This window comes from Mandrillus leucophaeus, unplaced genomic scaffold (genome assembly GCF_000951045.1).
Source record: "Mandrillus leucophaeus isolate KB7577 unplaced genomic scaffold, Mleu.le_1.0 Scaffold674, whole genome shotgun sequence".
NCBI lineage: Eukaryota > Metazoa > Chordata > Mammalia > Primates > Cercopithecidae > Mandrillus > Mandrillus leucophaeus.
This window is the reverse complement of record NW_012107297.1, coordinates 1,346,448-1,360,439: the sequence shown is the minus strand read 5'-3', so window position 1 is coordinate 1,360,439 and position 13,992 is coordinate 1,346,448. Positions and strand designations below refer to the sequence as shown.

The 13,992-nt window shown below is 40.2% G+C and overlaps 1 protein-coding gene across 2 annotated transcripts in view; it reads left to right on the top strand.

The window, feature by feature from the left end:
* SPCS2 (signal peptidase complex subunit 2 homolog (S. cerevisiae)) overlaps positions 1-12,161 on the top strand; it is a 29,508-nt gene extending 17,347 nt beyond the window's left edge. For both annotated transcript variants that reach the window (XM_012002045.1, XM_012002044.1), the window contains 3 exons: positions 247-407; positions 4,299-4,433; positions 11,275-12,161. In XM_012002045.1, coding sequence (XP_011857435.1) covers positions 247-407; positions 4,299-4,433; positions 11,275-11,461 — 483 coding nt within the window. In that variant the 3' untranslated portion in view covers positions 11,462-12,161. The remainder of the gene's footprint in view (positions 1-246; positions 408-4,298; positions 4,434-11,274) is intronic.
* The last annotated feature ends 1,831 nt before the right edge of the window (positions 12,162-13,992 follow it).

Sequence of the window (13,992 nt, the reverse complement as noted above, 5' to 3'; positions counted from 1 at the left end):
GTCAGAAGAACATTTTAGCTGTGGGAAAAGTTGAGGAGTTTAAAGTTTTTATATGAGGGATTGATGAACTTTTCCTCTTTGGTTCTTTATAGAAGACTTGAGTCTTATTTGTTTGGTGTGGTAAAATCCCAACTGGAGGGAACTTCTTGGTAATTCATAGATTCTTTTATCACGGAAATCAAGAATAAAAGCAGATACTGGGAAGGAAGTATTCCTATTAGCTTGATTCCTTCTTTTTCTCACCAGGTACTTCTGGAAAAATACAAATACGTGGAGAATTTTGGTCTAATTGATGGTCGCCTCACCATCTGTACAATCTCCTGTTTCTTTGCCATAGTGGCTTTGATTTGGGATTATATGCACCCCTTTCCAGAGTCGAAACCCGTTTTGGCTTTGTGCGTCATATCATATCCTTTATGCCCAGGTTTGTTTTCTAGTGACCATTTTAAAAAATCTGCTGATACTTCTCCCTACAAAAAACAAAACAGACTTTCATGTTAGGGCTTGCTAATGTTAGAATTTAATATTATGAGCTGTGATGTTTATCTAGTAAACATCTATCATTTTATATAGTAACTGTCATTGATATTTTATGTTTAGTATGGTTATTTTATCGTAATTCATTTTTGTTATTAATGTAGAGGTTATTATCCTAATATGAGCACTTAATAGCAAAACACATAGTAATCGTGAACCCAGCTCTTCTCATTTCTAGCCCAGAACTTTTCCCATTAGACGTGGCTGCTTCAAATTAGGAAAGGAACTGATTTTGGAGACTCAGATCTGTATCAGGTTTACTTGAAGCTGAGGAGCTGAACTGGAAATTAGCATGAGACACAAGTGTGACTTGTATTATAGTGGAATTAAGAACTTATTCTGGAGCTAGAGAATGTGGGTTTGAAATCCAAGGTATTTGTGATCTTGTGCTAATGAAAATTTACTTATTTTTGAAATGATTTGAATACCACTCATTTATAAATATGGGTAGCATTCAGAATTATCATGAAGATTAAATGAGAGATTTTATATTGTATTTGGTATATAATCATTTCCTTTCCCCTCTTTTTTATGATAAATATAAGATCATGGTTGTTGCCTACCCAGTTGATTTTTTTTCTCAAGAAGTTGAATATAAAGAACTTAATTAAGGCCGGGCACAGTGGCTCACGCCTGTAATCCCAGCACTTTGGGAGACCAGGGCGGGCGGATCACGAGGTCAGGAGATCGAGACCACCCTGGCTAACACGGTGAAACCCCGTCTCTACTAAAAATACAAAAAATTAACCGGGCGTAGTGGCGGGCGCCTGTAGTCCCAGCTACTCCGGAGACTGAGGCAGGAGAATGGCGTGAACCCAGGAGGCGGAGCTTGCAGTGAGCCGAGATCACGCCACTGCACTCCAGCCTGGGCAACAGAGTGAGACTCCGTTCCCTGCCCCCCCAAAAAAAAAAAAAAGAACTTAATTATACTTCACTATTAAAACAGATAATTTTGGTAGGCAGTTTACTTTTTTAAACAATGTTACCACTACCTAAATTTTTTTTTTTTTTTTTTTGAGACAGGGTCTTACCCTGTCACCCAGGCTGAAGTACAATGGTGTGATTATGACTCACTGCAGCCTCAGCCTCCTGGCTCAAGCAGTTCTCCTACCTCAACCTCCTGAGCAGACAGGCACATGCCACCACGCCTACCTAATTTTTAAATTTTTTACAGAGACAAGGTCCCACTACATTGCCTAGGCTGGTGTCAAAACTCCTGGGCCCAAGCGGTCCTCCCAAAGTGCTGGTATTACAGGCATAAGCCACTGTGCCCAGCCAACCTGAAATATGTTTTAAAACTTCATGTTGGAGATTTATCTTCAGAGGCAGTTAGCAAACCTCTAATAAAGCAGATCCTAGTCAAAAATTGTATTATCCAGTTTGCCCTACATAGCCCCCAGAAGTGGTACCAGGTGATCCTTGACTCCTTCCAGTCATCAGATTAATCATCCCAGTGTGAATTTTTCACCGTTAAGGCAGTTCAAAAGAATAATAGTCTATAGGTTCTAGAGACAGTTCCCAGGGGAATTCCAAAGCGATTTGAAAATGATAGCAATCTTGTTACAAACATCTGGCCTCCCAAGAGAACTACGTTGATGGTAATTCATTTGTTTGGTTATATTTGCTTAATAAAACAAGGTCTTATTTTTAGTCATATCAGTTTTATTTATAATAGTAGGGACTACATTATAAATATCTTCTGTGGCATCGTGGCTCACGCCTGTAATCCCAACACTTTGAGAGGCCAAGGCGGGCGAATTGCTTGAGCCCAAGAGTTCAAGGCCAGCCTCAGCAACGTGGAGAAGCCCTGTCTCTACCAAAAATACAAAAATTAGCTGGGCGTGGTGGTGCATGCCTGTAGTCCAGTTACTTGGGAGGCTGAGGCACAAGAATCACTTGAATCCAGGAGGCGGAAGTCACAGTGAACCGAGATCCACTACTGCACTGCAGCCTGGGCGACAGAGCAAGACTCTGTCTCAAAATAAATAAAGTAATTAGATAAATTAAAAAATAAATTAGCTGGGTGTGGTGACGCACACCTATAATCCCAGCTACTCAGGAAGCTGAGATGGGAGGATCACTTGAGCCTGGGATGTTGAGGCTGCAGTGAGCTGAGATCGTGCCACTGTACTCTAGCCTGGGTGACAGAGTGAGACCCTATCTCAAAAAAAAAAAAAAAAAAAAATTCTTCTGTATCGTAGACTACATATATCCTTCATCTCTAAATCTCATGATAATTCTAAAATACCAGTATTATCCCAGTTTTAAAGGTAAGGATACTAAGACTTGGGTAAGGAAGTTATTTGTTATGATTATACTGATTAAAGGCCAAGATTTAAATCTAGAATTATCTCTACTCTGAAGTCCATATACTTTGCACTATATTTTCCTGCCTTTCCTGTTCATGAAATTTATCTTTTTAAACTCTTTTTTAATGGAATGCTTCATGAATTTACCTGTCATCCTTGTGCTAGGGCCATGCTAATCTCTGTATCATTCTAATTTTAGTATATGTGCTGCTGAAGCGAGCACTGTTCATGAAATTTATTTTTATTTTATTTTATTTTTATTTTTTGAGACAGGGTCTCACTTTGTCGCCCAGGCTGGAGTGCAGTGGCACGATCTTGGCTCACTACAACTTCTGCCTCCCGGGTTCAAGTGATTCTCCTGCCTCAGCCACACAAGTAGCTGGGATTATGGGCCTGCACCACCACATCCAGCTAAATTTTTTTGTTTTTTGTTTTTTGAGATGGAGTCTTGCTCTGTCACACCGGCTGGAGCACAGTGGCACGATCTCGCCTCACTGCCACCCTGCAACCTCCACCTCCTGGGTTCAAGCCATTCTCATGCCTCAGCCTCCTGAGTAGCCAGGCCTACCGGCATGTACCACCATGCCCGGCTAATTTTTGTATTTTTAGTAGAAACATGGGGTTTCACCATATTGGCCAGGCTCGTCTTAAACTCCTGACCTCAAGTGATCTGCCCACCTCAGCCTCCCAAAGTGCTGGGATTACAGGTGTGAGCCACCATACCTAGCCTTAATTTTTGTATTTTTAGTGGAAATGGAATTTCCCATTGTTCCCTTTTGGCCAGGCTGGTCTCAGACTGCCTGCCTCGGCCTCCCAAAGTGCTGGTATTATAGGTGTAGCTATCGTGCCCAGCCTTGTTTCTGAAATTTAAATGGCACAGTGTACACAAAGCTCTTATGCTAGTTTTTGGCAAACTGTAAGTGCTTATTATATGTGGTACTTAATACTGTCAAAAACAATATAATAATAAGTCTATGTGCATACAGGAAGTAATTGTAGTACTATTTGACATACTCTCCTATAGTGAACTATTTGGGTCACTTTTCTTCTCTTCTTATAACCCTTAAAATCAGTTGAACATGGTCAAGTCCACTGGGACTATTAGTTGTTTTTTATAAAGAAATAAGCACTATTATGACAAAGTCTTGACAAACTAAGTATCTTATTATACATGTTGTCTTTGAACATAAAGATGAGAGCTAGTTTATGCTCTGTACCTTTTTCTTTTCTTCCTTTTTGAGATGTTTGCAGAATTAACCAGAGAGAACCTTGTTTCTCTTGGTACATAAACATAAGGATGAAAATGAAATAGCTAAATTTTCAGTGTTTTTGCAGCAAGACAAAGCTGTCTTCTTTAGGACTATCATTATGAAAGTTTTTATATATCTTGCTTGTCAATTTGTGTTACTTCTCTTTTATGTTTGGGTATTTTTCCCTTAACTTTATTTGAACCTATTTTGTGATGATGGGGATTCTGACCATTTATACCTCATATAAGGAGAAGAGCATCTTTCTCGTGGCCCACAGGAAAGATCCTACAGGAATGGATCCTGATGATATTTGGCAGCTGTCCTCCAGTCTTAAAAGGTATGACTATCTTCACAGATTTTTCAATCCTGGTGTTGGATTTGCCCTGGCATGTTATCATTATCAACAGAAGACTTACTATGTGCCTACTCTACATGGATCATAGGGCTAGTCATATAAAATGAAGAAAGGAGTGTGAATGATCTAGAAGGTTTGTCCTAGCTCTGTAGTTCTGAGATTGCATTATCACAGAAATGCTCTGAGGATAAACTGTGGGAGAAAGTGCTTTGGTGGAAGAATGAAGAATGATTCTTTTTCCTGTGGCCAGTTAACAGAGACGATTAAGTGTACAAAACTATAAAGGCCAAAGATGAGAGATCAGTTATTTTTGAAGAACTCCATTAGCTTCTGTGTCTTCTATGATCCTGTCTTCTCTCCATGAATACAGTCAATAATCTCTGGAGCAGTGCACTGGGCAACTCAAAAAAAGCACAATCTACAGTCTATTTCTGACCAGTGTTAGGTATAACTTTGTGCAGCTGACACACATGTGTTTTGTAGGTACCAAGAACTACGTTCGTGTTCCAGTTCAGTTTCTTTCTAGCTGTATAACTTCGGGTAAATCATATAAATTATCAGGTTTAGTGGGGTCAAAAATGATGTCTGGAGTTTCTGGGAAGATGAAATACCAATTATAATAATAGCAAATGTTTATTGAACATTTACTATATGTTGGGTATTCTGCTAAATGCATTATCTCATTTAGATTTTAGAACACTCATTTTATAGATAAGAATACAGGCCCAAAGATTAAATCAACTCTTCCAGTATCATATAGCCCAAAAGTGGTAGAGCAGGAATTCCAGCCCAAGTTTGAAACCAGAATTCATACTCGTAGTCACTATCTTAAAAACATATTATACTTAACTAGTGCATAATAGCCCCACAAATTATAAGTACAATTATTTACGTATGAAATTAAGTGTAGCATTTGTGCTGTACAGGCTCTCTCATTGCCAACTTGTAGAGGCGCCTATGAGAAAGGGAAGCAGACCTTCATTCTGTTGTTGCAGCTGAGTCCTTGCTTATCTCCTAACAGGGGCTTCGAGCTGCCCTTTGGCCTCAGCCATCATAATCTGCGTCCTCTACCAGGCCACTGAAGCAGAGTTGCAGAATTCTAAAACTTAGCGGCATTGTAATTTCATTATTTTTATTCTGACTTTTGTATTTTTTAATAACTTTTATATAATTCACCTACCATACATTTCACCCATTTAAAGTGTACAGTTCACAAGTTTCTAGTGTATTTACAGATATTTGCAACCATTATTACAGTCAATTTTAGAGCATTTTCATCACCTCAAAAAAAAAAAACCTCTGTACTCTAGCTAATCACTTCCCTATCCTTCCGCTTCCCTGAGCCCTGGGCAACCACCAGTCTACTTTCTCTGTTCTCCCTTATGGACATTTTATATGAATGGAATCATACAATATGTGGTCTTTTATAACTAGGTTCTTTCACTTAGTGCCATTACTTCCTATATATACTGCACACGAGGTTCATTCATGTTGTAGCATGTACCAGTACTTTATTCCTTTCTTTGGTCAAGCAATATTCCATTTTGTTTATCCATTTGTTAGTTGACAGACATTTGGGTTGTTTCTACTTTTTGGCTATTATGAATAATGTTGCTATCCATATTTGTGTACATGTTTTTAGGTAGACATGTTTTCATTTCTCTTGGGTAGTACACCTAGGAGAAGACTTACTAGATCGTATGGTAACTCTTTTTGTTTGAGGAACTGCCAGACTGTTGTCCAAAGTGGCTGCCCTATTTTACAATGTCACTAGCAGTGTATAAGGGTTCTGATTTTTTCACGTTTCCTACTATTTTTACCAACTGCCATATTGTTGGTGGAGTGGAAGTGTGAACGTTCTTGCTTTGTTCCCCACTTTCTGCTGATGTCTTCCCCCTCCCCCACCTCACAGACGGATTTAGTAGCTTAACAGTGGCTGATTCTGATGTCTTATTCCTACTGCCAGGTCACGTGATGTGAAAATGGCAATGAAAGGTTTCACAGACTACCAGTTGCCATGTGCAGACAGCACAAGCTATGTGACTCTCTCGCAAAAAGTGATTTTGTGACTCCCCAGCACATTCATTATACAGTCTAAACTCCTTTAGCATATGAAGTGTTATAGCATTCATCCCCTAGTGACATCTCCAGCTTTCTTTTATGCCCCTCTCAAAATCCATTCTCTCACTCTGGCAATATTATGGAGTTTGCAAGATGCTAAGTTATCCAAGTTTCCCAGTGACCCCGTACCTTTAAACATGTTCTTCTCTCTGGTTTAGCTATCTTTCTGTAACCTGGCTCACTCCTACTTCCAAGAAGCCTTCCCTGACATGCCTTAGTTTAAATTAGGTGGTCCTGGTTATTCTTTTTTTTTTTTTGAGATGGAGTTTCACTCTTGTCACCCAGGCTGGAGCACGATGATGCGATCTTGGCTCACTGCAGCCTCCATCACCTGGGTTCAAGCAATTCTCCTGCCTCAGCCTCCTGAGTAGCTGCGATTACGGACCCACGACCACACCCAGCTAATTTTTGTATTTTTTGTAGAGATGGGATTTTACCATGTTGGCCAGACTGGTCATGAACTCCTGACCTCAAGTGATCCCCTAGCCTCCGCCTCCCAATGTGGTGGGATTACAGGCATGAGCCACCACGCCCAGCCCGTCCTAGTTATTCTTAAAAGCATTTTATGCTTACCTCTGTTAGTTACCACATGGAGCTATAATTATTTACTGTCTGTGTCTCCTCCTGGGCCTGCCCCCCTCCTCCAAAGCGTGAGCTCCTTTACTATTCACTATACACTAGAAACCTAAGCCCAGGTGGGACTTTCTCACTTACCCCTTGGTAACCAGACCCAGCCGAGGGCCTGGCGTGGCATGTTTTGTTATGTGAATGATTGACGTTCATCTGAGCTGGGCAGCAGCCATGACCTCCTAATTAGTCTCTGCCTGCAGCCAAGTCATTGTCAGCCATCCACAAAGTCACCTATAACCTAGCCATCTCTATGAACATTCCCTTCTCTTTCTTGCCCTAAGTGAAACTGGACCATAACCCCTGAGGACATAATTCCTCTGCAGACTGCAAGTGGTGGCTGATGTTTCTCTCACAGCCTTCATTACTCTGGTACTACAGGTAGAGATGGGTCTCCCCTTTGCAGCTTCCAATGCCTCCTCTTCCCTAAACCGCCCCCCGCCCTTTGAATGCATGTCATCACATTGTGCCACTTCTATGCCTCTTCCTTGCAGTTAAATACAGACCTGCTCTTTTGAAGATAATTCCTGGCTCATTGGCACTCTCTAACATTTGTCCTTTCATAAGTCTTGGTGATTGCCATATTCACATAGATGATTATTCTAGTAATTTGGCCTCTCAGTTTTACTTCCTTCTTCCCATTATCCTGTTTTCTATCATGTCTTAAACACTTACTTTCATAGACATACCCTAGTAGACCTTGCAATTACTAAGAACAAACTACGTTCAATAATTTCAGTTTTAAGTGTCCCACCCTGACCATTGCTTCCTGTTATTCTAATTTATTTCCTTCTAGTTCTCTTGTCACAGCATTTCTTCTGCCCCAGCGGTATCTGTAACCCACTTCACTTCCTCCTTACCTGGCTTAGATTCCATGACACTTCTGTAGTCCAGTTACTTTCTCCCTGTCCTGGAGGATCTTTCATATCTTCCCTATCCTGAAACCTCCTAGGCCTCCTCCCCTATCTTTACTGTCAGTATTTTGTTGTTGGAAAGATAGAAGCCATCATAAGTCTACCATCACTACTTACCTACTTCCAAGTACCTATCTAAGACCTTCCCTCCCTGGTCTATGGGATTCTATCCCTTCTCCTTTACTTGATGTTTCCCTCTGCTGGATCATTCCGTCTGACATACATATATACTGTAATTTCTCCCAACTAAAAAAAAAAAAAAAAAAAAAGTTTTCTTTCCCCTTCTGCTCCTCAGACAGTCTCCTCATTTCTCTGCTCTCCTTTTCCTTTTGTGCTATCACCTGGATCTGCTCTTGTCTTCTCTTTTCTCCTCTTACTTGACCTGTCAGCAGCATTTGACATAGCTAATTACCCTTACCTTGTAATACTTCTTTTTTTTAACTAGGCTCCTCGGATACCACACGCTTCTAATTTTCTTCTTACCTTAATGTCTGTTCCTCAGTCTCCTTTGTGATTCTTCATCTCCCATTTTTTTACATTTGAAATGCCACCAGGACTTGTTCTGGAACCTCTTCTCTATGATGAAGATCTCTAAATTTGTATTTTCATCCTTGATCTCTTCTCTGAACTCTAAATATATTCCGGCATTCTGTTTGATGTTGGATCCCAATAGGCATCTCAAAGTCAACATGTCTAAAACCTTACTCATCTTTGTCTCGTCCAAACCTGCCCTCAGTTTTCCCACTTCAATAAATGGCAGTGCTGTCCTTACAGAGCTCTGGAGTCATTTTGACTCCTCTTTCTCAGTCCTTCTGTCAGAAAATCCTGTTCGCTGTACCATCTAAATGTATTGTCTGACCATTTACCATCTCTGCTGCTACCATTCTCTGTCACATAAGTTACTGTAATGATGTTCTTTTTTTGTTTGTTTTTTTGTTTTTTTGAGACGAAGTCTCACATTTTTGTCCAGGCTGGAGTGCAGTGGCGCGATCTCGGCTCACTGCAAGCTCCGCCTCCCAGGTTCACGCCATTCTCCTGCCTCAGCCTCCCAAATAGCTGGGACTATAGGTGCCTGCCACTGCGCCCTGCTAATTTTTTGCATTTTTAATAGAGACAGGGTTTCACCATGTTAGCCAGGATGGTCTTGATCTCCTGATCTCGTCATCCACCGACCTTGGGCTCCCAAAGTGCAGGGATTACAGGCGTGAGCCACGGTGCCCAGCCTACTGTAATGATGTTCTAATGGACTTCTGCAGCCCTCTCCCCACCCATAGTCTATTCCCAGGACAGCAAGCAAAGTGATCATTTTGAAACATAATCAACTCAGTCTTTTGCTCAAAACTCTCTCAGAGAAATCGCCAGAATCCTGAGGATGGCCTGGAAGTCCATACATGTCTGTTCTCTGTACTTCACACACCTATGCAAACATACCCCTCATCTCCTATGGCTCTCATCCTCTCCCACTTCATTCTGTTCAAATTACGCCCCTTTCTGTTCTTAAGACATTTCAGGCATGTTCTTGCCTCAGGGCCTTTGCACTTGCTGTTGCTTTTGCCTGAAACATTCTTTTTCCAGAGAGCTTGTTCTCTTACCTTTCTTGGCTCTGCTCAAACATCTGCTTAGTGAAGGTTTTTCTGCCCACCTATTTAAGAGAACATCTTATTTTTTTGTACTGTCTGTTCCCTACACACACTGAAATGAAAGTCCCAAAAGGCAGACATTTATATTATGTTCACTGCCATATATTCTTACCATCTAAAACTGCCTGACCCATATAGGTAGGCTTAATAAATATCTTAATTAATGAACATTTCTAAAATGTGTCAGGTCACAACTCATCAGTTCATGGACTGCCACCAAAGCCATGTACCTGCCAATAAAACTGGGCACAGAAATCTAAAAATTACTGTGATATCAGTTAGTAGCAGTTGGTCAGAACTTGAGAAAATCTTTTGAGGTGTTGAAAATAGTTGAAGGAACTTCACGACTAGCTCTCCAAGTTGGGAGTTACTGCCTAGACCAGCAATTACTGAGGAGCTGTGATCTTTTGAGCACTAGTTAATGATAGGCACTGTTTTAGTTATGACAGTAATCCTAAAAGCAGATGGAAGTTCTCCCATTTTAAACATGCAGAAATAGAGCCTCAAGAAACTGCTTCATCTAAAGATAATACTAGCTTAACAATCCACTGAATATGTCCCAATAAATGGAAACAGGGTGGGGGATGTCAGCCTACCAGTAATTGGTGTCATTAAACCCTCTTGAATGGATGGACATAGTAATGGCCTTCAGGGTACCTTAAAGTATAGATAAGGAGTCTCTGGAGTTTATTTAGTAAAGCAGTTAGCATCCCTGGCCTGTGATCAGAGTAAAACCTGGAGCTAGATTGATTACAGAGTGTAAGGACTAGACACCCTGGAATTGGAGAGCATCCTTGAAAGCAAGGGTTCTTCATTTATTTATAAAAATTTGATTGCCTACTAGAAACCCAGCTAAGAGTATGAAACGAGACAGAAATCTTTGCTCAAGAATCTCCTAGACAATCCTGATTCAAGCACCAGAAACAAAGGGAAAAGAAACCTCCCAGTCTAGTGAAGAACATAGTACACATCATGTCAACAGATAGGTAATTTTGTTGATACCATAGCATCCTATTATGAGGCCTGGCATATGATAGGAGGTCAGTATTTGAGTTGAATGTTGATTGATGGTGCTGTGGAAGACAGAGGAGACACATCTGACCCAGATTGGGAGGCTTTCCCAGAAAAGTTTATGCCCAAGTGTAGTGTTAACAAATAAGAACTTGTCAGGTGAGACAGGAGAGAAGAATCTTCTAGGCAGACCTATCTAGCATGGCAAATACAAAGTCCAGAGATGGGAGAAGATGGTCCACATGGCTTAAAAGTCTACAGCAAGGTAAAGGAGGTACACAGTAATTAAAGCAGGAAAGATACATCAACACCTAAGAATCAGAACTAGTATCTTGAAGAGTTAGGAGCCCTGGGGTTTTGTTTTTGTTTTTGCTTTTAAAGGATGTGTTTGTTCCCTGTATCACCGGTGCCCAACTTACTCCTTTTCTTCGGAATCACTTGGTGCCGTATTGTTACTGGTTGAATCTCTGTGTTTGGTTTTTGATTTGTTATCTTTGCCCCCATGCTTAGGTTTGATGACAAATACACCTTGAAGCTGACCTTCATCAGTGGGAGAACAAAGCAGCAGCGGGAAGCCGAGTTCACCAAGTCCATTGCTAAGTTTTTTGACCACAGTGGGACACTGGTCATGGATGCATATGAGCCTGAAATATCCAGGCTCCATGACAGTCTCGCCATAGAAAGAAAAATAAAATAGCCAATTCTAAAAGTAGCCCTCTTTCTGCTGGATCTTGCTGAATTACTGGCTTGGGGGGTGGGGGAGATAAAAAGAACTTAAAATGGGTAAAGTAAGAAATGTTTAAAAGTCCCTGTTTTGTCCTGAAATTTTAGTCTATTCTGGATAAATAGGATTTTCTGACACAGATATGAGAAGTTGTAGCTCTGATGTCTAGCTGTAGTCTCCTTGATCTGCTGATTACATTATTTTAATTTGCTTTTCTGGGAAAGTAGTTTTGCTAAAAGCTGTACAGATGTTTTCTTTTGTACCTAGCATACTTTATATAGTATAGCTTTGGGCCATGTAGCATTTTAAGACTGAATTTTAAAAAATTATTAATCTGTTGCTGACTCTGTTAATTCCTATTTCAATATGTGTTTCCTTGAAGAATTCAGGATACAACGTCTCGTGTATGACAGCTTTCCTTCACACACTATTTTTGTGGGTGTGTATATATCTGATTTGGGGAGAATTTAAAAAAAACATAGCTTTTTAATTTGTTTGAAACAGACTTTCTGCCTGTTACATTTTGTGCTTTTAACCAGTTAAAGAAGCCAATGGCATTTTAGTTTTATATTGTGTTTTCCACTAGTATATCCCTGTTGATTTGTTTGTGCCTTTTATTAACTGCCATTTTCTAAAATTTTTTTCAATAAAAGGAAGGAAGATGTGAAAAAAATGAGTCATAGTCTTGATGGAGAGAACAGAGAAACAAGTGTTAACATCTTTCTACTATAGGTTTTTTTCGTTTTTAGGCTATTTTACTTGTCAGAGACCCCTGAGAACCTGTAGCTGAGGAACTCTTAGCTTTCCAGTGATAACAACAATAATAACAACATTCTGTACTTATTTTGTGTCAGAAATGCTCCAAGTACTTTACATGTGTTAATAATGCTCACAGCAATCCTAAGAGGTAGGTACTGTTATTATCCCCATTTTACACATGAGGAAGCTGAGATACAAAAGTTAAATAATTGTCACACAGCTAGTGATAGAACTGGGATTCAAACCTGGGGAGTCTGGCTTCAGAGTTTGTGGTCCTGCAGAGACAAAACAGCAGTTTTTCCAGTGTTTTCCCAGTATGGTCAGAGAAGACCTGGGTGCTTGCCAAGATCCTTTGACCTTTAGGAATATTTCCCTGCAGATTTACAAAACATCAGGTTCCGGCTGAGCCTAGTCCCCAACACTTTATTTAGTTTGTAAGAAATTACCATTATCGCACTTCCTGTTTGTCTTGGGAAGGTTGTCCTATCTCACACCACATAGTAGGGAATTGTGAACAACACTGGACAGAAAGTTAAAGCCTTGGATTCTGTACTCTTCATTCCTATAAACCTTGGGTAAGTTGCAGAATTCTCTCTGAGCTTCTGGTTTCTGCTTCCTTTCCCTCCCACAAGGTGATAATCCTAATCCGTGAGCTTCTTAAAGTTTTTGAAAGCATGTAACCAGATAAGTGTATTTTTACAATGGAGGAGTTACAGTCATCTTGGTATTTGTGGGAGATTGGTTCCAGGAGCCCCAGGCATACCAAAATCCAAGGATGCTCAAGTCCCTTATAGAAAATGTGTATTGTATTTGCATATAACCCATACACATCCTCCCATATACTTTTAATCACCTCTGGATTACTTATAATACCTAATACAATGTAAATGGTATGTAACTAGTTATACTGTATTGGTTTTTTATTTATATTTTTTGTTATTTTTTTAAAATATATTTTTAATCCATGGTTGGTTAAATCTGTAGATATAGAGGGCCAACTGTACTGTTAGACACAGGGGTCTCAAGGCTTACAGATAGAGACAGTGAATAACCCTCTCCATGATGATCCCTTAGCGTTCCCCCAATATGCTTTTTTCTTTACATGTAGATGCAAATATGTGTCTCCACATACTTTTTTTTTTTAACAAAAATTGAATTATATTGATATATGTCCCGTAATTTGTGTTTTAAACTTAATATGTCTTAGGCATTTTCCCTGTGTGTGTGTATAATGCAGCTATTAAAAATGAGTCTGAGGCCAGGCATGGTGGCTCATGCCTTTAATCCCAGCACTTTGGCAGGCCAAGACAGGTAAGTCACACCTGAGGTCAGGAGTTCAAGACCACCCTGGCCAACGTGGTGAAACCACATCTCTACTAAAAATACAAAACATTAGCTGGGCATGGTGGTAGATGCCTGTAATCCCAGCTACTTGGGAGGCTGAGGCAGGAGAATGGCTTAAACCAGGAGGTGGAGGTTGCGGTGAGCTGAGGTTTCATCCCTGCACTCCATCCCGGGCAACAAGAGCAAAACTCTGTCTCAAAAAAAAAAAAAAAAAAAGTCTGACATACATATATAAAAGAAACTGCCCTAAAATGCCACAAGTGCAAAGGCAGGGGACCAATTGCAACAAGTAGCTGGGGTGATAACCCCTGTGTGTGTGTGTGTGTATATATATATATACACACACACACACACATAGGTCAGTTTCTTTTTTTTTTTTTTTTTTTTTTGAGACAGAGTCT